Source organism: Athene cunicularia (genome assembly GCF_003259725.1).
Source record: "Athene cunicularia isolate RWA chromosome 2 unlocalized genomic scaffold, athCun1 chr2_part1, whole genome shotgun sequence".
NCBI lineage: Eukaryota > Metazoa > Chordata > Aves > Strigiformes > Strigidae > Athene > Athene cunicularia.
The window spans coordinates 48,109,631-48,133,737 of NW_020799095.1; the positions used below are offsets into that span (position 1 = coordinate 48,109,631).

The following is a 24,107-nucleotide window of genomic DNA, read 5'->3' on the forward strand; positions in this document are numbered from 1 at the left end:
AGAGGACTACCCCTGGTTAGTGTTGTGTCCTCTGATGGGCTCTATCACTATGGCTGTCTTCTCCTTTGGTCTAGTGTGTGAAGGTGGTCAAATCAGAGGAAGAGTGCAGGGTCATGATTTGATACTCAATATCAGGGATTTCAAGGCGAGTCTCTCTAGAGGGTCACCCTTCTTGTAACAGACAGTAACTTTGTGCTCCAGTACAAAGCCTTTCTAAAACTGCAGATAAGCTGCCTTTTTGAGGAAGGAAAAAGAATGAGCAGAATGGAAACTGGGAGGTTTGAGCAGCAGGTCTAATCTTATCTGCAGCATTGCTAACAGCAAGCAGATGGAGGCACCTCAGAGGAGCAAAGTCTGGGTAGGGTAAGGGTTATGTTTTTGTTCGGACAGTTTCCTGTTATTCCTGTTACTGTTCTTATAATCATGAAGAAAAGCTATTTGTAAACCATTGTGTGGTGGTGTCTAGTAGATAGAAACTGGGGACTGCCAAAGTTAGACAGAAGAATCTCAGATGCTTGAAGTTAAAAAAACCCAACATATCAGGGTTGTCACAGGCATAGATGTTGTCTGGGTTGGATACATGGGGTGCAACTAGTACCTCCCTCTGTTGTCTTTGTTTTAAACAACTGGAAATTTAGATTGGATGCTGTCCTCATAGCTATATTACCCACAGGGTTTTTGGGGGGATAGGCTGCCATTTCAAAATGGTTTCTATGCATCTAGAACACAATCCATTTTTTCCTTATTATCCAGTATGTTCCATTTAGGCCCAAGCATCTTAAGTGGTCAGTTTTCCAACAAACATGTTATGCTCTGTGTGCACTCTCTGGTTGGCTCCAGCAGAAACAAAGCACCTTTAAAAATCCATTTTTAACCATAGCCTGCTACGTCCTGTGTCTAAGCTGCGTATCAGGCCCATAAAGACCTGCTGCTCTCTGTTATGTGAAATTATCTTATCTTCCTATGGTGGGGTTACAGTGTTGGTGGATAAAGGAAGAGCAACTGATGTCACCTACCAGGACTGGTGGAAAGCATATGACACTGTCCCACATGACATCCTTGTCTCTAAATTAGAGAGGCATGGATTTGATGGATGGACCACTCTGTGGATGAAGAAGTGGCTGGATGGGCTCCCTCAAAGAGTTGTAGTCAATGGCTTGATGTCCAAGTGGAAAGCAGTGACATTCCTTAGGGGTTGGTGTTGGGACTGGCTTTGTTTAACATCTTTGTTGGTGACATGGACAGTGGGATTGAGTGCACCCTCAGCAAGTTTACTGATGACACCAAGCTGTGTGGTGCAGCTGACACGCTGGAGGGAAGGGATGGGACATCCAGAGGGACCTGGACAGGCTGGAGAGGTGGGCCTGTGCAAACCTCATGAAGTTCAATAAGGCCAAGTGCAAGATTCTGCACATGGGTCAGGGTGATCCCAAACACAAATACAAGCTGTGCTATGAGTGCACTGAGAGTAGCCCTGCAGAGAAGCGCTTGGGGATATTAGTGGATGGAAAATTGACTCTGAGCCAGCAATGTGCACAGGCAGCCCAGAAAGCCAACCATGTCCTGGGCTGCATCAAGAGAAGTGTGGCCAGCAGGTTGAGGGAGGTGATTCTCCCCCTCTACTCTGCTCTCCTGAGATCCCACCTGGAGTTCTGTCTCCAGCTCTGGGGCCCCCAACATCAGAAGGACATGGACCTGCTCGAACAGGTCCAGAGGAGGCCACAAAGATGATTGGAGGCTGGAGCAACACACCTGTGAGAACAGGCTGAGAGAGTTGGGGTTGTTCAGCCTGGAGAAGAGAAGGCTGCAGGGAGACCTTATAGTGGCCTTCCAGTACTTAAAGGGGGCTGCATGAAAGCTGGGCAGGGACTCTTTGTCAGGGAGTGTGGTGATAGGATGAGGGGTAATGGCTTTAAACTGGAAGAGAGTAGATTTAGATTAGATTTAAGGAAGAAATTCTTCACTGTGAGGGTGGTGAGGCCCTGGCACAGGTTGCCCAGAGAGGCTGTGGCTGCCCCCTCCCTGGCAGCGTTCAAGGCCAGGTTGGACGGGGCTTTGAGCAACCTGGGCTAGTGGAAGGTGTCCTTGCCCATGACAGGGGAGTTGGAACTAGATGAATCATAGACCCAAACCAGTCTATGATTCTGTGAAATATTTTGTAGAGCCACGGTCAGGGTGGATGGTTCTTTGGCTCATGAGGCTTTTACACATGGGACAGCTTTCTCCCTCAGCTGAGAAAACAGGGTTCAATTGGCAAGATTAACAATTTCTGGGGAAAAGAAAAGGTTTTTGCAAGGGAGCTGGTAAAAAGTTCCATAGCCAATTCACTTCTGAGTGTCACTATGGTGGGAGGGAGGAAAGCCAAAGAGGGCAGATGGACTGTTGTTGAAAGAGCAGCAACCTGTCAGTAACAGTCTTGTCTAGCTGTGGTCAAATATCAGGTCTCATCTATGTGAAAAAAAGAACAAAAAGGCATGTGCTGTTTTCAGTGAAATCGATTTTTCAAAGTCTTTTCTTAAACCAGCTGAAATCCCTAGCATGAGCTCACTTAAGCCAGACTCAATCCCTTTAAAAACTCTCTGAACTTGGGGATTTGTAGGGATGGTTGAAAACTTTCCAGTGAAACATCCTTTTGGGTGTTTGGTGGAGAAACAGAATGTTCAAAGTCAGGAGGAGAAGACTGAATGAGTCACTCAGATTTAGGGGTGCTACGTTGGAGCCCCAGAGAAACTGGTGCTTTGCTACCTCCTGTACCCTTTCTCAGAGGAGGCTCAGGAAGATGACGTTTCCCATGACAGCCATGAGTGAGCTTCACACACTGCACCAAGGATGACTCACTGGGGGTGTGTCACTGAGTCACAAACTGCGTAGCCAGGAAAGAAGTTTAGGAGTTTTGGCTGAAATATTTAAATTTCTGACCAAAAACTTAAAAACTACTGTCGTTGGTGTTTTTTTCTGTATTTTGGTTAAAATAATCAGTTTTGGGAGCAGTTTACAGAGGTGAGCTGAATTCAGTTGCACAACTGAATGTTGCAAGTGACGATTGTTTTATATTTTAGTAATGAAATGGGTATTTTGATCTTGTAATTAATTATGCTCACTATTAAAAATGCACAGAAATTTTTTCCAGTTCCTCTGACTTCGAACCCAATTATAGGGTAATTTTGCGTGGTTTAAACATAGTACAAAAGCTTTATGATTATAGTCTACTACCAGTGTTCAGCATAAAACTTTTTCCTTCATTTTTGTGTTCCTGTGAAATTTAGGAACACCAGTAAAATGCCACGTGATGAACATACCATGCTATTTTTGTGGAAGAATGAACAATTTTCTCTATTGAATTAATACCCTGAACTTACTTGCAGAAAAACAGAAAGAATAAGATGTGCTTGCTGAAGTCAAGAAGTGAAATCTTTAAATTGTTCCTAATAAGTGCCTAAAGTCAACAGAAACTCTCTGCAGCCTATATACACACAGTGGGCAGTTGACTGCACCAACACCTTCCTTCTGGAGCTAGTTAGGCAGTTTCATTAGGAATCATTGCTTCACAGTCAGACATGTATTTGTCCCTGGAAAAAATATTTGCTGATGTGAATGTGTTATGCAAGGCGGCTGTCAGCTGTGAAAACAAAACCGTCTGTCTGTGGGTCTCATTAGTTTTTATCAAAATCACTCAACCCATAAAACAAGTCATTTCAGATGCAGAGCTGCTTGAGTTTTTTGATTTAATTTTGAATCAGACCACTGCATGCGTTACTGGGACAGTTTTCATCACAGGCAGTGTGCTGACAAATATTGACCTTATTCTCCATAGCATATGTTAAATGCAAAGAAGTGTTGAGAGCCTTATATCCAAATTTAGCAGCACTGTAATGGCAGGAGAAGTAGGAACTAGTTGCAAAAATAGTTTGCAGGGTCCTGGTTGTGATGTGTGGAAGGAATGTACATAGAGATCACTCTATTTACATCAACACCCCAAGCTGTGATGGGTAGACAGAAAGATTGGATGAAGACCTTCTATTAAAAGGCATTTCCAAACAACCTGTAAAATTACATGTGCATTATATCACTGGTTGTCAGCTGGTGACACACACCAGCAATGAGGGCAGACTGCTGTGCAGCGGATCTCAAGTTAAAACAACGCACTGAGCAAGTTGGTGGAGGGGGAAAGGAGGAGAGAAGAGAATGGATGAGGAATCACCAGGTGGGACCTGCAGTAATTCACGCACAGGAAGATGAGAGAGCAATGTGGTCAGGGCTAAGAAGGCACAGCACAGTGGGGCTCATGCTAAACCCACACTTGAATCATCGATGTTAAAGCATCCCTTAGTGATGAGGGAGATGGATAGCCTTTGGTGTTCCTATCCAGGGAGCTGACAGCACTCCAGCTCCTGATGATTACGAAGGTCCCGATCCCAACTGTGTTTGTCCATTAGCATCAGCCACCTATGGTGAAACTGAAATCAACTAAACTGTTTTTTCTGGGGTGAAACCAAAGAGAAAAGCAGCATGCAGAGCCAGTTTGCCCCATGTGCTCAGTGTGTTGTGAAATCCATGCAGTCTCGCTGCAGCCATCCTGGCTGGCAGGGCAGTCTGGGGTCAGGTAGCAGCTTTCATCTGTTCTTGACAAGATGCTAAGCCAGCCTGGATGAACTGCAGCTGGTGAAGGTCTGATCTCTCTGCAGACATGCAGTATTGTGTGCAAAGACAGTGAAAGCTATTAACAGCTGAGTACATTTCTCATCTGCATTTTCTGACAGTAAACAGAAGTGACTTACTGAGACAATTAGAGCTGGATGGAGTAATTCAATGTGACTGAATGCCTCGTGGCAGAGATCACTTGTTAATGACAGGGGGGGTAGGATAAGGAGAAGAAAAGATCTGAGGAGTATTTCCCCCAGACTGAAAAAACTGCCCCCCTCCCCTCATGAGTAACCAGACTTAGGTCAAGTTCAGCTGTTTTGGCAGTGCCTCCAAGTGTCTAGACATTGACCCTCCTCTCCCTCTTTACCAGCAAAGGCACAAGGAAGTAGAAACACCTTTTATTCCTTGTCCTCCACATGCTCAGTGATTTGCAGAAGATGTGGGTTCAGTTCCTCCTGTAAAGTTCTTGATAAATTATCTCCTCTCTTAGGGCTGCCTGTCAAACAGAAGGCAGGCAAATGGAGATTGCTCTCTGACTCTGCTCCTCCTTTCCCTGTGTTCTTTAGGATTACCAAAGTGTTTTACTGTCCATACTCCCAGCACAGTCCAGACATTTCACCTGAGGAGCAGTGACTGGAGAAGAGATGGAGAGGACAGTGATGAGGGCTCATCTCTCAGACAAGTGCTCTGATCATTAGGCACCTTGTCAGGATTGTCCTTCTGGCTCCTCAACACTTGTATTTTTGGCTGCCCAATGGCTTATAGTGCATACATGGGACTCAGACGCACTCCTGACACCTGAAAGCTCTGGGGTTACAGCTTTTAGGATGATGGGGAGGTCGAATTTGTGTCCCTTGCCCTACTGCTTTCTGCAGGAATGGTTCTCTCACAGTGGCCGTCCCCTCTCCACATGCACATAGAGCTGAAATCCTTGCACTGGGATGTGTTTGTGGGCACCTTGTGGTGGGTGGTCTGGCCAGCCCAGGTCCTGCTGGAGGCAGGTGGAGACCGTTTTATGCAGGGGCCACTTGAAGGAAAAAATTGACTTCTGGCCTATGGGGGAGCTTTTGGGTCAGGCAGAGGCACAAGTGAGTCTCTGCACCTGCTCAGCAAGGTTTTGTGGGTCACTGTTTTGGACTTGGATACTTGCAGACTCTAAGTCTGGTTACAAGCACATCAGTGTGAATTACAGCTTTTGTTTTCCTTTGAGAGGTGTTCCTCTTCCTTCTGTGTGAGATGAGCTTGCAAGTGTAACGGCAAACTCCTTGAAAGCCATGAAGAAAGAAATCGAAATCAGAAGAGACACCCCAATGATACATTTTGGTTGCTTGAAAACATCATGGCTGTCAAAGCTGACCTCCTGCATCCTGCAGGCCTGACTCACACCTGCCTGCTAGTGTCATGGATGAAACAGGAGAAGGGCACTGGGTTGAGAATTAGCAAGGGGGGAGGGGAGCACAAGGGCAGTATTCAGTGATGAAAATTGAAAGAAGGATTAAAAAGAAGGTTCTCGACATCTCCCTGAGACTAGTTCAGACAGGAATAATTTCACTGGTTCCAGGGAACTCTTCTGTATGTCCATGTCAGTGGGGAGTCTTTGGCTGTGGCACAGGCCAAGCAGCATCTGCAGTAGCCAGGAAGGCTGATGAGGTTGTAACCTGTTCGACTGGATGTCTGGAGGCCAGGAAGGACTCAAGATTTCTTGTGTTGTGCTTCATGTTTTGGGCTTTACACAAACCAGCTCTTCAGCAGGCATAAACACTCAGAAGTAGATGCAAACTTTCCAGATTCTCTTCTGTTTGTGGTTACCTCCCTGCTGTGGTGTGATGGGGAAGGAGCAGGGAGGTTGCAGGGATATATGATTGATGGATATTTTCTATAAGTGTTCCTCTGCTGTGAAACATCTCTGTCCCCCACTTATTTCTGATTTCTCCTTGCAGATAGCTCATCTGAGCACACAGTTAGTTTGGGACTGCTAATACAGTACACTTGCTATCTGGGAGCAGCTGATAATCTACTCATGCTGGGTTAAGATTTTCCAGAAAAGAGATAACATTTGCAGATGGCTTGGGCTGACTGCTTTGGCTTCAGCTTTTTTATTGATAGATGAAAGCAGTACACATGACCAAGCTATGGAAAGCTTTAAAAGGTGCCCTCCCTTACCCTGCTTTTTTAACAATTCCTGCATTAATAGTTTCCTTGTCTCTTGCATAACTACAGTAGACACCAATCCTGTTCTTCAGCCTTCCTTGTACCTTTTCTGCATCGAGGAGCCCTGTGCCCTCTATCATCGTACCTCAAAGAGGTCAGTGCAGCCCTTCCAGATGCAGGTTTTCAATCTTTTTTTCCTCCCACACAAGTCTCTTTTCCAGTGGATTTACTTTGCCAGGTAATGGTTTCCAAAGAATCCATTCTAAATTTCCAATATTTAACATCAGATTTTCTAGTCTTGGAAACACTAGGTCGTTGCCAACCCAAAGTTTAGGGATTGATTACACAAGCAGACTAGCTAGCCATTCTGAAGGGACAATAACTCTTATAAACCAAGCAGTGGTGAGCAGTTGGCAGGTGATGAGGAACAACAGGATGATCCTTCCACTTCCACTGCCATAACCAGAAGAGACGGGAAGTGGAGGAGAATCACCTACTTATCACCTACTTTCTGGTCAAGGGTTTATTTGGGTTGAGGGTGTGATTTATCATACCATAAAGTTTTTGTCTAAATAGGACAGAATATTTGTGTTCCAAAACCTTTTTTTTCTTCTCACTGGCTCTAAAAGAAGCCTAACTTAACTTTAGACTTCTTGACTGAACTGAATCCATCCGAACATGGTAACATGTGTAGTTCTACCCAGGGCACAGTCACTAGCATTTGCCCAATGTCAACAGCAAAACTCTCCATTAACAACCAGCTGCAAGGGAATTGCAACCCTTTTCTTTCAAGGATAGTTTTAGTACTCAAAACCTTAAACTTTCACTCAATGTTAAATTGGCCAGATAATGTAATTCAATAGCATCCCATCTCAACCCAACCTTTTCCTCCCCTCCCCTCTGACTGATCAACTGGTGGCCTTTATGAAGTGATAATAAAAGACCACACAAAGATAATTGCTCATAATTGTCAGGGAGGAGCTTTGCCAGCTCCAGGAAGGTCCTCATGATATGTTCTTGTACAGGAACCAAACCAGCAAAGTGCTGTGGAAGATGTTTCACCACCCTAGCATGTGGTAAGAATTTAAAGCAGATGTTGAGTGTTGGTTTTGGAAAGTTATTGAGTTTCGAAGACTAAAGTTTTGGGTGGGTTTTAGTTTGTTGTTGGGTTTTTTTTGTTGTTTTGTTTTGTTTTTTCCCCAGGAGCTGATTCAGCTAAACAGTGGGGATGTTTTACACTTATGTGATGCTTTTCAACAAAACTCATTCAAGATAAGCACAAATAAAATCGATCTCACACATCTGTGACACAGGAAATAATTTTTGCCTGTATTTTACATTTTGAGATAGAGGAGAAATTAAGCTTTTTCTTTTTTTTTTTTTTTTTCAAATTCCTGTGTTTATATCTTATTTTTGGCATGTTTGTTATAGAAGATGGCTGAATATCTCTCAGGTGCGTGGCCTTTTCTATGTGTGCCCTGACATGATACTTCTAGATGTTTGCAGAATGTTAATGTCTCCCACCCAAGAAAATGGAATGAGACTTTCTCAGTTATGGACTTCAACAGTTTGCAAACATTTTTGCTATTTATTGTTTGTAGGTGCCATCTGTACTTCAGTATCAAGTTTCTCAGCAGTCAGATTGGTTAAGTTTCTGCCCTTTCCTGTCAGTCCTTTGTAGATGTTTTAAGTGGCCCTTGAAAGACAAAAAGAGGCTGCAAGTACTGCTGGGGCCTTGCCTGCTTTCAGCACAGTTTGAGAGCATGTGCATGCTCTCAGGGGCAAAGTAGGGCTGTCTCTGTTACTTACATTTGTTTAATAACATAGTCTCTTGAATGCACTGCTTTCTGGATTGCCTTGTGTGTGCATTTTGCAAACTTGGTGTGACTTATTTCCACCAGCTGAGTGGCAGAGATAGAAATGGGGAAGGATGGTCCTGAAAGCAGTGTTTTGCTTTCTTACAGCAAAGCGCATCAAGTCTACTCTTGACAGAGGTGAGAATGGGTGGCATCAAACTGCTCTGAATCTTTGGGGTTTGCCTCACCAATTTGCACCAGTGTCACTGAGAAGACTATATGGGACTTAAAATTTTACCTTCTCACTTTTTTTTGCAAACTAAAGAATGACTACTTTGGTCCCTGGCCTCCTCTAACTGAAGTCACCTCTCATTTTCGTATGAGATGATGCTCACAGGGAGACACAGTTCCACTCTCCCCACTCTCAGATGGGAACAGAGATCAAGTCAGGGATGATCCAAGGACTGGAACCATAATCTTGGCAGTGATTTGTATCTCATAAGTGTGATATCACAGTATGGCATCTAGTGCATATTCTGCTTCTGTCTTAAATAAAGAACATGGGGAAAGAGTTTTTATTTCTTGCTCTTTCTGCTCCATTTGGTTGGAGGTCTCTTTACTACCAAAGTTTGGGGAAGGGGGGAAAGGGAAGGGAATCCTCCAGAGGTTGCAGAAAAATGAGAAGGAGTAATTGCTTAATATCCAAGTAGAGATAAGGCTAACTGAACCCCTGCTGACAGCAGGCTCTGCTTTCTTTCCACAGTCTCCATTGAAGATATTCGGGATGTGAGGTCAGGCCATAAAACAGAAGGTATGGAAAAATACGCCAAGGATGTCCCAGAGTATCGCTGCTTTTCCATCATTTTCAAAGACCAGAGGAAAAACCTGGACCTCATTGCGAGTTCAGAGGATGATGCCAACCACTGGATCTCCGGCCTTGGGAAAATCATAGCCCACAGCAACTCCATGAACCAGAAACAGAAACTCCAACAGTATCCTTTGCATTATAAAGTGATTAATCACAAACAAAGATGCACTTGTCTTTCTCTATGGGTGGAGGTAGTAGAAGGTAGTAGACTAACCCCCTTTTTTCCTATTGGCCCTGGGCACAGAGTTTTTTTCTCGCACTGATTTTGTACCCCAGCAAACTCCCTGGTTTTCAATGCTTTTTTCCCCTGTTTTGCAGTGATACAAGCAAGAGTGGATTCAGGCTTCACATAGCTCCTTAAGCAAAGAATTACCTCTTTCAGGGAGCTCCAGATAAAACAATAATTATTTTTTGTATTCTTCAGAGGTCGGTTTCACTTGCATTGCAGTAAACTCCAGGACAAGCACTTCTTGGCAAGGCATGAAAAACCCATACTGTTTATCATGTTTCTCAGTAATACAAGGCGAGGGAACTGATTCTCTTCTTCTGACTGCCAAATTTAGTCCAGGGTAGCTCCGCTGACTTTTGTGAAATTACTACTTATTTGCCTCAGCATAGGAGGAAGTTTTGCCCTGCAAGATTTTGCAATTGCTCTAGTGACAATGCAGACTTCAGAAAAGAAAAATAGCAGAGCAGGTAAGGAGAGTGAATTAGTTGTGAAATTGAGAGTAAGTTATGGGGTGAAATCCTTGCTCTGCTGAATTTGCAAGGAATTTTCCCTGGGGCTGCATTTTGCTTAGTAAGTTGCTTTGCAATCATAGGTCTCACATCCATATAAAAAGAGAGAATATCTCTGGGTGCAGTTTTTGATGGATTTTCTGCAGTCCCTGTGTGTCTGAGGCCCTGACCGTGGCATATGAATGGCATTGGCCGATTTCACCCTGATTTGACAGAGCAGCAGCAGTCATGAAATATTAAGTTCCTTTATGCTTCACAAAGATAGGCATCCAGCAATCAGAGAGGAAACCAGACAGTGTACTCAGTGAGGGAAGACTGTGTGAGCTTCATGCCTTTTTCAACATCAAAGCATCTGTGAGAGGAGGGGAGGTGTGAAATCCTCAGCTGGGAAAAATCACAAAGCTGGAGTCTGAGCAGGCACCAGGGACTCTTGCTCTCAGTCAAGGCTTCACTCCATGTGCGTTCCCTGCTGGGTAATAATGTACTAATGGTGAAGGAGATGGCACATAAATGCTGAGCTTTCATCAGGCTTTACTCTTCTGCGGATTCTCTGAAGTCTAATAAGCACTTGCACAACCATAGTGCTGTTCATTTAAAGGAATCAGATTCCATTAGCTCTGATGTACATGGGATGCTGTGTTTATCATCTCCTGCACTATGAGTGGTTTTTTGGAAGGTTTTCCAAGCTCTAGGCTGTAAGGTCATTCCTCAGCTGCATCAGCAGTCATGTGTTCACAGTGGTAGGGAGCAGTCCCTAGACAAGTTGAAATCTTGAAACTTTGGTGCTGTTGGAAATGTTGCACCCTGACAGCTTTCTTGTTAAATGTGAAGGCTGCCCCCACCCCACAGTGTGTGGGGAAAATCTGGGCTACAGAAAGTTGTCCCTGGAGTGTGTCAAATTGAATATATTGCTGAAAAATTTCCCCGTAAGAAGAGATGAGATTGCTAAGGGGAGAAAAATAACAATGACATTTGGAAGGAAAGAAAGCTGTAAATTTCCAGTGTGGAAAAGTGCCTCTTTGTCTTTGGAAAGCAGAATTGAAGCTAAATAGGGTGGGTAGGCAAGCTGTATTTCTGGAAGAGTAATTACTGTGCAGTGCTAGCTTCCAATCTGGGATTGTCTCAGGCTGTTTAACGTAACCTGGAATTATAGAACAGCATGATTTCTCATTTGAAATTTGATGATGTTTAATTAAAGCCTGGGATTTTAAATTTAGTCTGACTTCACTGGGTTTGCTTGGCAACGTGGGCTTACTCAGATCTTCCTTAAACCTCAGAAGTGTTCTCCGCATCTGTGAGCACAGAAGGGGAAGAGTCAGTAAATGAGAAGAAGTGATGGGTCCCCCTGTTTGTCCCCCGTGACTGGAGAATTGCCTTGCAGTGTATCTTTTCCAACCTCCAAAACGTTGCAAAGAAAGTAAGGAATGAGAAAGATTTTGAAAAAAGTACTGAAAGCAAAAAACTCGCTAGTTTCAGCTGGGCTTTATTCAGTTTCTAAGATGATGGAGTTGCCTGTGGTAGGAAGGGACTCGATTTAGTGTCTTATGTGTCCTTTCCAGTCCTATATTCCTACAAAGATAAAACTACCACATGCTTGATGAGTACTTCTGATGTTCTTATGCATACAGTATTGTTTTATGAAGCCTCAGATTCAACCCTGCAACAAGATGGCATAAGTTATTTAGCAAATATTGCAGGTATGTGTGCAGGGAATACTTTAGACGAGAAAATGCAGGGGACTTTTCATTTGAGTAGTGTGGCACCGTCTCCTTCAATTCTGGGATTTATGTATGAGCTTTTCTTCTGGTTGGAAATCACTTACCAGAAGTTTTGCAGCATTTCTGTTCAGAGTACAGTCATGGGATATCTGCCAGATAGTTTCAGTCATCCCTCTTTGGTTTCTAATAGAAAGCTGGTAACCCTGGAGCTGGCAGGTCCTTTAAAAACAAGAGGCAAGAAGCAGGCTCTCTCCAGATGTATACGGGAATGGGAACAGCTTTTTCCCAGCCCACCCAGGACCACATGGGTGCATAAGGTCAAAGGAAGACACACAACCAGGGCTGCAAAATGGTGTTTCGATCAGATGAGCTGCATTCAACATTTCAGTTGAAGTGCTTAGTTCATGCAGCTCCTCTAAGATCTCTCAAACCTGAAGGCGTGAGGAGATTGGGTGTTTTGGGCACTGAACACTGCTGTTTGCTGAAACAACAAGCTGAGGTCCTAGTTGTCTGCAGTCCCCTTTTTCTCTCTTTGCTCCTTGCCCTTGCAACGAGAGGGCCCACTATGTGCCTATGCTTTTCATGGGCTCTCTGATTTCCCTCTTACATTGTTCAGCCTCCCTGGAAGGGGTGTAACAGGAAAACATCCTCCATTCGCAGTCAGGACTCAGGCATATTCTTTTGCACATGCATTTACTGCCCACATATTGCCTTCCAGAGTGACGTTAGATATGTGCATGACCTCTGGGTGCTCATGATCAGTGGAAATGACTGCAGACTTTTAAATAAAGGTGTTTTTTTTCAGTGGTTAGAGCAGATTGGGCATTTTAAAAATATAAATTTTTAGGATGAGTTTGGAGCAATGCTTCTTATGCAAGACATGGAAGGTTAAATTTAGGGAGATCAAATTGTTACTTTGATCATTTTTCTAATGAAAAATAGGAGTTTTTTCTGGATTACTTTCTTATTTAACAGTAAAGCAAATTATAGAGAGTCAATTCCATGATGCAAAAAGCATGGGTTTTTTTGTTGTTTAAAACTGCAAGGTATCTCAACTGTCTAACATTATTTTCCCAAGAGACTGAAAGAACATGGGAGACTCAGTTCAAATTAACTGGCATCATGTTAAGAAGCATATTTTTTATAGTAATTACTCCAGATCCATCACAAACCAAGATCTTACAAACTATTATCACAGTATGATACAGTAATAGATACAGTAATAGATACTGTAATACTGTGCATTTCACAAGGGGAAGCCAAGACCTGCAAAGTTGTGTTTGATTCTGCTTACAACAAAGTTCTTAAGACATATAGGTAGAAATCTGTAAATAAATATGGAAGATTAAGGTGAGTCAAAAAATTAATATTAATGCTTCTTTTGGAGGATCTCTGTTCAGTGTTCACCTTGATATACTGAATATTGATCAAATCTGTAACAATGAGTTTACCCAAGTCCACCATCTTTGCATGCTTCCTCTATCCCTTTTTAACAGTCTGGAGCAGAATGCTCTTTCTATCATAAAAGAGAAATCGGTCTGTTTCTGGCTGTGGCCAGAAACTCCTACAGGGTAAAGACAGCTGATCCAGCCTTGGCCAGATGGTGAAAAGCTTCTCCTGGGTCACGATAGCTTGTATTACAATGCATTTTGCTTCTGCTAAAGCACCATTTTGCTCTTTCAGAGCAGAAGGTGAGGTGATGTAAACTGTTCAGTGCTGATTTACAGCAGCTGGAGAGGTGGTTCAGAGTCTTTAGAAGAGATTTCTTCCTCACCATGGGGATAGCAAAAGGGTGATATTTAGGCTAGGCACTGACCTGGAAACATTTCCTTACATCATCCTGCAGCTGGATTCATACTTGCTTGCGGAAAGCTGATAAAAACAAAGACAACAAAATGAGCTTGAAAGAGCTCAAGAACTTCTTGAAAGAAGTGAACATTGAAGTTGATGATTATCATGCCAAGAAGATTTTCCAGGTAATGAGAGCAAGCAGATAAAGTATTTACTGTTGGCTGAGGTCAAGGTCTCCCGCAGCTTTCAGCTTTGGTTGGAGACCTAAGCTAAAGTAAACTCTTAGCATCTTTTCTCATACCAAGAAAGGACTCTCGGTTTTTGGTGCTCAGCAGATTCCTTCTAACAACTAAGTTAGGCGAGCACAATGCTTTTCATGAAGGTGTCTTAAAGCTTTTCTTTACCACTGATGCCCAATTTTGCCAGATTCAGAGAAGATGAGATGCAAACGTGGATAATGTGAGAAAAAAGGAGGAGCAAAGTTCAAGTGCACTTTGAGTTCCAGGTGTTTCAGGAGTTCTGCATGCCACAACCACATGTCAGTGCCTAAGTCTGGCTGAAATTGGTTTGGTTACAATTATGAACCAGATTCTCACCTTCTTAGAGAAGGAGGTGCCAAGTGACAGGTGTAAACAAAAAGAAAGTGCAACTTAGGACCCCACCCCCCTGCCTCATGATAGATATGTAATATTGCACCCAAGCCTGGACCAGTCTGGTTGATTTAATAGCCCACAGCATATTTAATCTGGTCAGGAACATACGCTTTTAAATTCTCAAGATTTGACTTGCTGGCTCTGCCTATCAGAAGATAAGAAAGGGATGAAAATTTCTCAGTTGTTAAGCTTTTGGTTTGTCTCTGAAGAAACCTTCCTGCTGAGGTGAGATAAACCATCTGGCTAATTTCCAAACTTCCATCCCGTCTGAAGCAGAATTTGAATTCATGGGTGGTCAGTTTCAGAAATGCTTTTTCCGATCAGGGGTAAACATGTGGGTGGTTTTGGGCACCAGACAGTAGTTCTCCTTCCTGTATGCAGATAACAGGGAAGGTTGGCAAGATCTCACTAGATCCTTCCCTCAGAGGAGGTACAAGTTTCCTATCCTTGCTTTATGGAGGTCTTTCTGGTAACTCTATAAGAACTGGGGGAAGCTCATCAGCAGATCTTAACGAATTTCAGCTTGCAAAATCTTCCAGATGTACTGCCTGCTCTGTCTGGCATATCCTATTCTTTATTCCCTGCTCAGAAAGACCCTGGAAAAATAGCAATAAGGCTGGGATTCCTCTGGCTGAGTTAGATGTCTCCAGTGCAGACATCTACAATGAAAGTAGTCACTAACACACTTCCTTTGCAGTCTGCTTAGGTCAAGCCAATAATGGAGACTGGTGTGCAGTTCACCTCATCTTAAAGGATACGTATGTCATGTGAATCACTCCCTACATCTTCCAACATCAAACATCTGAAAAGACACACCTTTCAGAGGCGTAAGCTCCTCTTCATTCAATGAACGTCTATTGCTATTGCAATAGTTACAAGGGAGCTCTAGGAGTGGAAACTTGAAGTTCAATTCTTTTTTTGCTTAAGGACTCCAAGTAATTATTAAACCTTAATTCATCCCATCTAAATGCAGGCAGATAGTTGAAATATCCTCATTAGACATGTAATTGTTATAACTTTCCCGTATAGCCACTAGAAAGAGAGGCTCTTTGGAGGTTAATTCATATCTCTTGTGGGCTGAATTGCCTCCAGGAAGAGCCTATCTTGCTCCTAAAGCAATTACATTTTCAGTTTGCGTACTACCTAAACTTAGATGGACTTAGAGACATTACAGCATATTAAAAGGGTGATCTTTTCTGTCTTAGTGAGTTTTTCTTCATTTAGACACAGGAAGGAAGGGCAATCAATGATTCAAGAGAGAGCTACAAGGCATGTTCTCACATTATTCTTGCTTTTCATCACATAACTCTTACATCTAGGTTTTAGACACACCCGAGTAAGACATATGCAATGCAACCAGAAACTGCAGAGCTCCTCTAATTGCTCACTTCGTTTCAACCTGAATATTCATTCTGGTGCATCAGCAAGGCTCTGACTTTTTCTGGTAGGTCAACGTTCATTCAGGAACCATTCAAGGTTCATGATCTATACAAGTGAGGTAAAACACAGTATTCTGGGTTGAGATTTTCCTTCTAATTTGTAGCTCTTGTATCCCAAGCAGAAGGAGCTCACTTTCATACGGTGTATCTTCTCTCTCCTGGAAGATGTCTATGATGCCAAAACTACTGTCCTATTTCCATCACAACCTTTAATGGCCACTAATGAACAAAATTCCCAAGGCACATCAGTTATAATGCCAGTTTTCTAGAAGCAATATGTAATTTTCCCTGTTGTGTCTTAAAAAAATAGAACGTCTGCCATTCATGGCATCCCTGCTGTTGGTTTCCCTCTTTATATCCCTTTTTTAGTTGCTAAGCATCATGCTCAGCTTAGACTGTGAGATCTGCCAAAGCTACAGCACAGGATCATACAGACATGGAAGGCAGCAAGGAAAAGACAGTTCCTGGACTGCTCAAACCTAATTTGAAGGTGTCTGTAATACTGAACATTTCACAGATTGTCCCACCCCTGACATGAGCCCATAGCTTTTACCCAGCAGAATCTGAAGTCAGGACAAGTTGAACTTTTTGCTATCGGTTCTGTTTGTGAAATGCTGTGCATCATGATCATTTTGTTTGGTTTTATATGTGCAACATAAACTCCTAGTGAAGGACTCCAGTGGAGTGTTTGTAGGGGAATAAGTCCCTCATTATCATCTTGCTTGGGGCACTGCCAAAGCCACTGTGGCCATCACTGAGATCATTAGCAGAGTTAGGTTGAGATTAGTATGATGACTGGTTAAACTGAGACATGCATTTTGATCATAAAACTCAGGACAATAGCTCTATCTGTCATAAGAGATCAAAGACCAAAAGCAATTAAATTCCTCTGATTTGACAAGTTACCATCTGTCAGCTAAGTCATAGTAACTGACGGCGAGTTGTCCATCATGAGGGTGAAATGAAAAGCACCATAACCTCCTCTGAGTGGCTTGGAGCACACTTTCCATTCAAAGTTCAGGCCTGAAGAAGAAAGTTTTTAGGCCATCTCCTGCAGGGTTTTTGCTGTCTATGCCAAAAATGAGATTTTTCAGATTTACCTGAAATGTAAGATGTGAGTCAGCTGTGTGAGATGAAGACACTATTGTTAAGGGTCTGTTTGCTTGCTTTAGATATTGAGAGAGAGGGAATCATCACAATAACAAGGCATTAACTAGAAGTGGGTTAATTTATGAAATATGCAGGGAAAAACACTCGGAAGTGGTGTAATGTTCCCTGCCATAAGTGATTCCTCTGAGATAGGCTCTTGCTTTCCACTGCAGCGTGTTTTGCTCAACCCATATTTAATGCAGAGGTTTACAACCCAGAAATGACTGAAAAACAGTTGTTTACCTCTCCGTGAAGAATTCTACTGGGTCCAAACAACAAAATTCTTATCAGAATTTGCCACAGAAAAAATGTAATTTCTGATGAAAAATTGAACCATGGAATATTTTAAATATTGTAAACTGGAAATTATTGTTGGAAAAGCTGTTGTCCTTCATGGAGACACTAACTTGTGTAACTTAAATTCCTAATCTTTGATGGTCAGTCAAGTCCTTGACTGTGGTGCTCTGTCAGAGCTGTTATGTAGCAGAGAAATTAAAACCACAGAGGAACATGGAGGCATGAAAAATATGAATTACAGCTCATTGAGGAAGCTGATATCTGATTTGAAATTGTGTGGAGATTTTACTGCTTGGTGGTTTTTGAATGACAATGGAAAATTTCCATGTAAAGAGGGATTCTTTAATACTTAAACATGCACATGTTTAGTGGGATTTTTTTATCAGTTACGATGCCATTTTTGCAACCAGCCCTACAGCTAGCCTTGACAGGCTCTTGAGGCCTGAGCTCAAACCCACTGAGATCAATGGGAAGGCCCTTTTCACTTTACTGACTGATTTTTAGGTCATGGTCTCTATCAATGGTTTAAGGTGTATTGAGTTAATTGTTTCCTTATATTCCTCCACCTCTTGAGATCCAGAAGGACATTTCTCTTGATCCTGGATTTGTATTTAAGTTTTGTGAGGAGCTGTCCTTTTAGCTTATGGTTTGAACAGTACACAGTGCAGTGGAGCTCAAGGCCATGTCTGGTGCTTTTCAGCACACTGATAATATTGAGTAAATAATAATAATTGTAACTGCTGTATGACTGTTGGCCTTGTCAATGAGAACCATTGACCAAGTGCTTCTCATTCACTGGCCAGTAACTGTTTCCAATTATTTTGTGTTCTGCGTTGTGTAGCCCTGGTGCAGATTACGGCTGGCATATGCCAGAAGGAAAGAAGGTTTTCACTCCTTCTCCCCTCTACGTTTACAGCACTGTGACAAGTCCAAAACAGAGGCTCTTGAGGATGATGAGATAGAGGAATTTTACAAGATACTGACAGAGAGGAAGGAAATAGACAAGATCTTCCAAAAGTACTCAGATGCAGAAGGGTTCATGTCCTGCCAGAACCTGGTGAGGTTCCTCTATGAGACACAGCAAGAAGAAGATGCTGTTGTTGCTGCCCCTGCCTTAATTCAGAGATATGAGCCCAATGAAAGAGGTAGGTTGGAAACCCTGACTGGTTTGGTTCAAAATGTTGCTTTCTTGATGAAGTGCTTTCATGTTGCTTTCTTCTGCAGCCATGTGTGTGTCATTTTCTCCTCACAACTGCTTCTAAAACACCAGCCTTCAAGGGGAACATTAGCAGATCTAGGAGAGGAGAACATAGGAGAGCCTGGGAAATATTTCTCTACAATTTTGGCTTGGGTACACTGAGCAGCTGGAGATGGGTTGATATAGACTTGGCTAAAGGGTGATGGAATTCCTGAGAGGAAAGGCTCTAATGGCTTATTCAAATATCAAGACCTCATGTGGCTTTGCAAGGTGAAGATTGTAGCAATATTTCTGTTCTCCAGAAGTGGGAATGGAGTCATATGGTTTTGAATGGGGGCACCTGAAAAGCCATTGGTGATGAGATCTCTGAGTATAGAGGGCCAAGAAGGTGACAGCTATTTAGGAGAGCAATCACAGAACTGTCTTTCATCTCAGAAATGAAGTGAATTGCTAGTCTGGAACACCTTGGAGGACATTTTCAGGAAACGAACACAGGATCATAGACCGATTTTGCACTATCCTGGTATACCTTCAGGAGAGGGACAAAGCTTTGCAGATGTCAGATTTGGGGATTAGACTGAGATCTAGCTCAGTCCCTCAAGATGGGGAGACCCCAATTTCTCCCCCAAATTCTGTTATTTTTCATTTACTCATGCAAGTCATGTATTCATTGGATAATCTAGACAGAATTTATCTGGCTATGTTAAGACATCTGACAATTTCTCTGTTGGTATGAAGGAAGCTTGAAGTGCTGAGATGGAAATTTTTGTACTGTAGATCTGTAGAGACAGGTGAGGTAAATGTTGTCTCTGTCACTTTTAAGGTCTTATCAAGGACAATAATTGTTGTAAACAGCCATGCTTGTGAAAGGGTTTTAAAGGCATTTTCAGGCAGATGAAGCTGTCAACATCTGAACAGAATCAGTATCTCTACTAATAGCTGAATGCCTAGGGAGCACATTTTGCCTCAGACACTCTGGAGAGCAGCAGGCATCGTGGTGAAGATGATGGCACAACCTGGTGGTGTCAGATTTTCAGTATGGGGTTTCTGTCTATCTGGCAGCTAAGAGGGGTAACGCCATGACCAAAGATGGTTTCCTGATGTACCTGCTGTCTGATGACGGGAATATATTCAACTCCTCACACCGTAAAGTTTACCAGGACATGACTCAACCTCTCAGTCATTACTTGGTGTCATCCTCACACAATACCTATCTTATGGAAGACCAGCTCACAGGTCCAAGCAGCACAGAAGCCTATATCAGGTAATGTATGTGTGTGTGTGTGTTTATGTGTGTGTGAGACCTTTTTCTTATAGATGACATAGGGTGCATCTATACTGCTAGATGCAAGAGGACCAAGAAGCAGTCTTCCACCCTGAGACCAGGTAATGTGGTCTGACCCATGTTCACATCAGGGTGAGCTGTTTCTAAACCAGGTTGGCCGTGCCCGGCTTTTCATAGCACTTTGACCTGGGTCTCTCCTGAGCCCCATGTGGTGTCCACCTGACTGTAAGATGTATAAATACTACATTTGGGGGTATCTTAAAATATCTGCAATCATGTGGAGGTTGGATTGCACCCCTCTAGCATGGTATTTTCAAAGCACGATACTGAGGGGATATGTTGTATTCCCCAGAATATGGCATGAGAGAGCGCAAGGAGTTTACAAGGTGCAAATATTTCTGAGATAGAGCTGCAGGACAGTGTAAGGACTGGAAGGAGCCAAAATGATGTATACTGTTGTGATGTTTACAATCTGTATTGCCTTTTGGGAGTAGCCCCTGGCATGGACTATACCTACAACCATGCTGGGCTTTATTTTGGAGAGATCTAGTTGGAGTGTTCCAAAACCAGGTGGGATGTGAACTAATAAAGCAGTGTAGGTAATCAGAAATCTTATGCCTGGTCCATCTTTAGCATCTCAGATACTCCCACAGCATTCCTGGACAGAATATTAGGTCTTGCCTACTTCTGCCTTGAACAACAATGCTGTTGGATGTCTTATGGCCAGATGTTTGCAGTGGCCTTTACTAACTTGCACAACCACCTTACATTACTTCTGCTGTGACCTGTACTTTTAGAAAGTGAGACAGTGTTTCCTTATAAGCAAGCCGATGACTTCAATTCTTTGTTTATTACTTACCTGATTCTCAGGGAACAATGGCTGTCTAGAGTAACAAGCTCAAAAGACCAGAGAGTGAAATTGGTCCAAGTTGCTTTTCAGGAGCTGTTTGATTTCCTCCTATAGTATAGTACCTTAAAATTACAGAATTATGTTTTGGTTGGGAAAAAAAAAAAAAAAAGTCATGATTCTTATTGCAATGAGTTAAAGGATTTGTGTTATCTGAAACACATAGGGAATTATTGTAAAAGTAACCAGATCACCTCCTAGACAGGTAAGTCTTTACAAGGGGAACCTTCATTTGAAAGTGAATTAGAATAGAAGTATGGATATATAGAGGTGGGAGTTTCAAGTGGAAATTCAGTCTGTCAGTTCAGTTTGGGAAGCTGCCCCTCAGCAGTCTCCCCAGCTATGGTGGAGTTCCCACAGCTCCCTCTGACAGCTTTGAGGGTTCATCTCTCATGTCTTATCAGATCTAGATGAAGAAGTCACATCATCCAGGCTTTGTGACCTGGCTTCTAATGCTATCTTACTGTCTTTCTTCCGATAAAGCCACTCTTGATTTTCTCTTCACCATCTTTAGACTTAGACTTGGGGAACAGTCATTAGTGTCCTTTCTCATCTGTCACTCACTGTGTCTTCTTTTTTTGGATAATTCTTACCTTGGACTTTCACTACCTCCTTTCTCAAGCCTCACTGTGCTTTCCTTGCTGAACCTTGAGCTCTCTTTGCTGACTCTGAGTTCTTTGACTCCATCCTTTCTTCATCAGCTTTCCTGTTTTTCCAAGATCCTCTTTTCTCCTTTGTCATAAACTTCCCATCAGCCTTCCCAGGCAATATCTGTGCCTGATGCACCCTCATTTTGAGATGGAGCAGAAGGTTTAGAACCCAACCAGGTTCCTTCTTTGTTTCCAGAGCCCTCACCAAAGGCTGCCGCTGTGTGGAACTGGATTGCTGGGATGGCCCTAACTCGGAGCCCATCATTTACCATGGCTATACTCTCACCTCAAAGATCCTCTTCAGCGATGTCATTAAGGCCATCAAGAACTATGCTTTCAAAGTAAGGATGAGGGACCTTCTAAGATTTCTCATACTGCACAATCCAAGACTGATAGTAGGTCTCTGCTCTCCCAGCAGAGAGCATAAACAGTGAAGACTTCACCTTATAATTTCTCATGGGTACAAGGTGTGTCCTTCTGTCTGGACATCCATGTTCTGCTTTCTATAGGGATCCATTCCTGAGAGTTGCTGGACAGGCAGAGCACTATCTGAGGATGAGTTTGGATCTATACCAGCATGTGTTTTGGAGGGACTGATGCAGAGGACTGCTTCTATTCTGCTTTAAAATGAAGGAGCAGGTCTGGAGTCTTGTATGGCAGTGCTGGGCCAGCAGCCTTTAAAAAACCTTGGATCTGTCCAGACTCACTGGGCTTCCTGCCGTTTTCCTTCAGTGCATTTGAGAGCTAGTATCAATTTTCCTTCAGGGCTATAAAGCAGTGACAATGACTTCAGCACACAAAATGACTAGAGGGGGCCACAGGAAAACAGATCAGACCTATGCAGGAATAGAGGGAGGAATTCATGTCACCTAAGGATTTGAGAAAACCCAGTGATTTCAAAGCCTTCCTTCCCAGTCCTTCCTCTGAGGTAGAAAGGTGTTCTGACCCACAGTGCAAGTTGAGAATGGAGGCTCAGGGAGCCTCGTCAGAGTGCTCCAGCGAGTCTGTGAGAGGCACCCTGACTCAGCCTAGTGCCCTGTCCATTGGATCATTATCTCTGGAGGGCATCAGCAGAGGTCTGAGTAGCTACTGACCAGTTAAATTTGTCCAACAAATGCTCATTTAGCAGAATACTAGACCCTACTGTTGACACACTCATTTCCAGAGAAAACAGCACTGGGGTTTATATCAATTGCTATAGACTGGTGAAATTTCAGAGTTTGCTGATGGTGTATGTTGCTGTGTTGCTCTAGACCTCTCCATACCCTGTCATCATCTCCCTGGAGAACCACTGTAGCGTCGACCAGCAGAAGGTCATGGCTCAGCACATGACAACGATCCTGCAGGACATGCTCTTGGTTGCCCCAGTTGATGGAAACAAATCCCAGTTCCCCTCCCCAGAGGTAAGCAAGTCCTCTCTAGCAGTTTCTGCCTTCTGAGGGTGGGACAAGAGAGAGGTCTGTCTTCTTGCTGGGTACCAAGTAGTGGACAATATGCCTGAGGATTGGTGAGAACTGCACTTGCTGAGGAACAGAGATTGTCTGTGGACAGTGGTGGAATAAGAAATAGGAGTATCTAGAAGTAGCCTGTGCACATCAAGCACAAAATGTGCTGTTGCTCCTTGTTTGTTGTCTAAGGTCTCAGAGGAGACATCCCTGAAGGACTGAGGACATTCCTGTTGTTTACCAAGGCCAGAGAATATTGTTGATCCCATGAGGAGGTTGCTTTTCTGGCTTGTCCCAGAGGAACTGAATCCTGAGGGTCTGTCTTATGTCTGGTCCCCACAATCCAAAGCTGAATATGAACTTTTTCAGGCTTATTGTGTGAAGTACTGTTAGGTTGCTGCACATGAAGGGAAGATTAGCACCACAAGGAGTGACTACAAGGTGTCTCAGTGTTTGTAATCCAGCATGACTAGACACTCCCTGATTTCATGTTAGGTGAGGTTTGCTCTGTGCTGAGGAATGTAGCATATGCTCTCCTTCTCATTTAATGCTCTGCTGTGGAGATCCAAATGCTGATTAGGAAGTGATGAGGGCTGGAAGTACAGCTGTGATTGCTTGCCCCTCAAAACTGAAGGGCAAAACCAGTACAAGTAGCCTAAAACTGTATCAATCATGAAGTGTCCTTCCACTAAGAATGATCTGGGGCGCCCACTGAGAATGGTCTGGCATGTTGGGTGTGAAGATGTCAATGGAGGACAAGAGGATGCAGGAGGCTGCACAGAGATGTCCCTTTGATTCCCATGCATCAGGGCAGCTATGAATCTGGGAGCTGAGCTTGGACCCTGCAGGGGGAAGGAGTTATACAGCCTTCAGTAGTGGACCACCACTATGAAATCATTGGCTGACAATTAGAAAAAATTAGAAATGCTATCTTGATGTGAAAAAAAAAAAAAAGCTTCCAAAACAGAAGCCAAAATGAAACATTTATGTTTCCACCCTTCGGGTTTGTGTTTCCCTTCTTTTTCTCTTAAGCACTTTGCAGAAACAGACTTCTATGTAGATAGCTGCAGTTCCCTTTAAATTGCATTTCTTTGCTGAATAAATCATTTGCATGCCTAGCCAGAGCTGGAAGGAGTTTGTGGGTGGGATAAAACTGGCAGTCAGCAGGGGAGAAAGGAGAGGAAAATGATCCACCCAAAATATCTTCTATATTTGTTCTCTCTCTCCCTTTTCCTCTTTTCCCTGACTTTCCCCTATTGTTTGGGAGTGTCATGTCTTGCTTTATACAATGCTTAGCACAGAGGGAAGCTGATCTGGGTTGGTTCCTAAGCACCAGTGCAATAAATTGGGATGAATCATAATTTTTAATGCTGCTGCT

The 24,107-nt window shown here is 43.1% G+C and overlaps 1 protein-coding gene across 2 annotated transcripts in view; it reads left to right on the forward strand.

Moving 5' to 3' along the window:
* Positions 1 to 24,107, forward strand: part of PLCD1 (phospholipase C delta 1) — a 57,812-nt gene that overhangs the window by 17,442 nt on the left and 16,263 nt on the right. For both annotated transcript variants that reach the window (XM_026841844.1, XM_026841842.1), the window contains exons 3-8: positions 9,355 to 9,583; positions 13,762 to 13,891; positions 18,161 to 18,389; positions 19,505 to 19,706; positions 21,481 to 21,625; positions 22,538 to 22,687. In XM_026841844.1, coding sequence (XP_026697645.1) covers positions 9,355 to 9,583; positions 13,762 to 13,891; positions 18,161 to 18,389; positions 19,505 to 19,706; positions 21,481 to 21,625; positions 22,538 to 22,687 — 1,085 coding nt within the window. The remainder of the gene's footprint in view (positions 1 to 9,354; positions 9,584 to 13,761; positions 13,892 to 18,160; positions 18,390 to 19,504; positions 19,707 to 21,480; positions 21,626 to 22,537; positions 22,688 to 24,107) is intronic.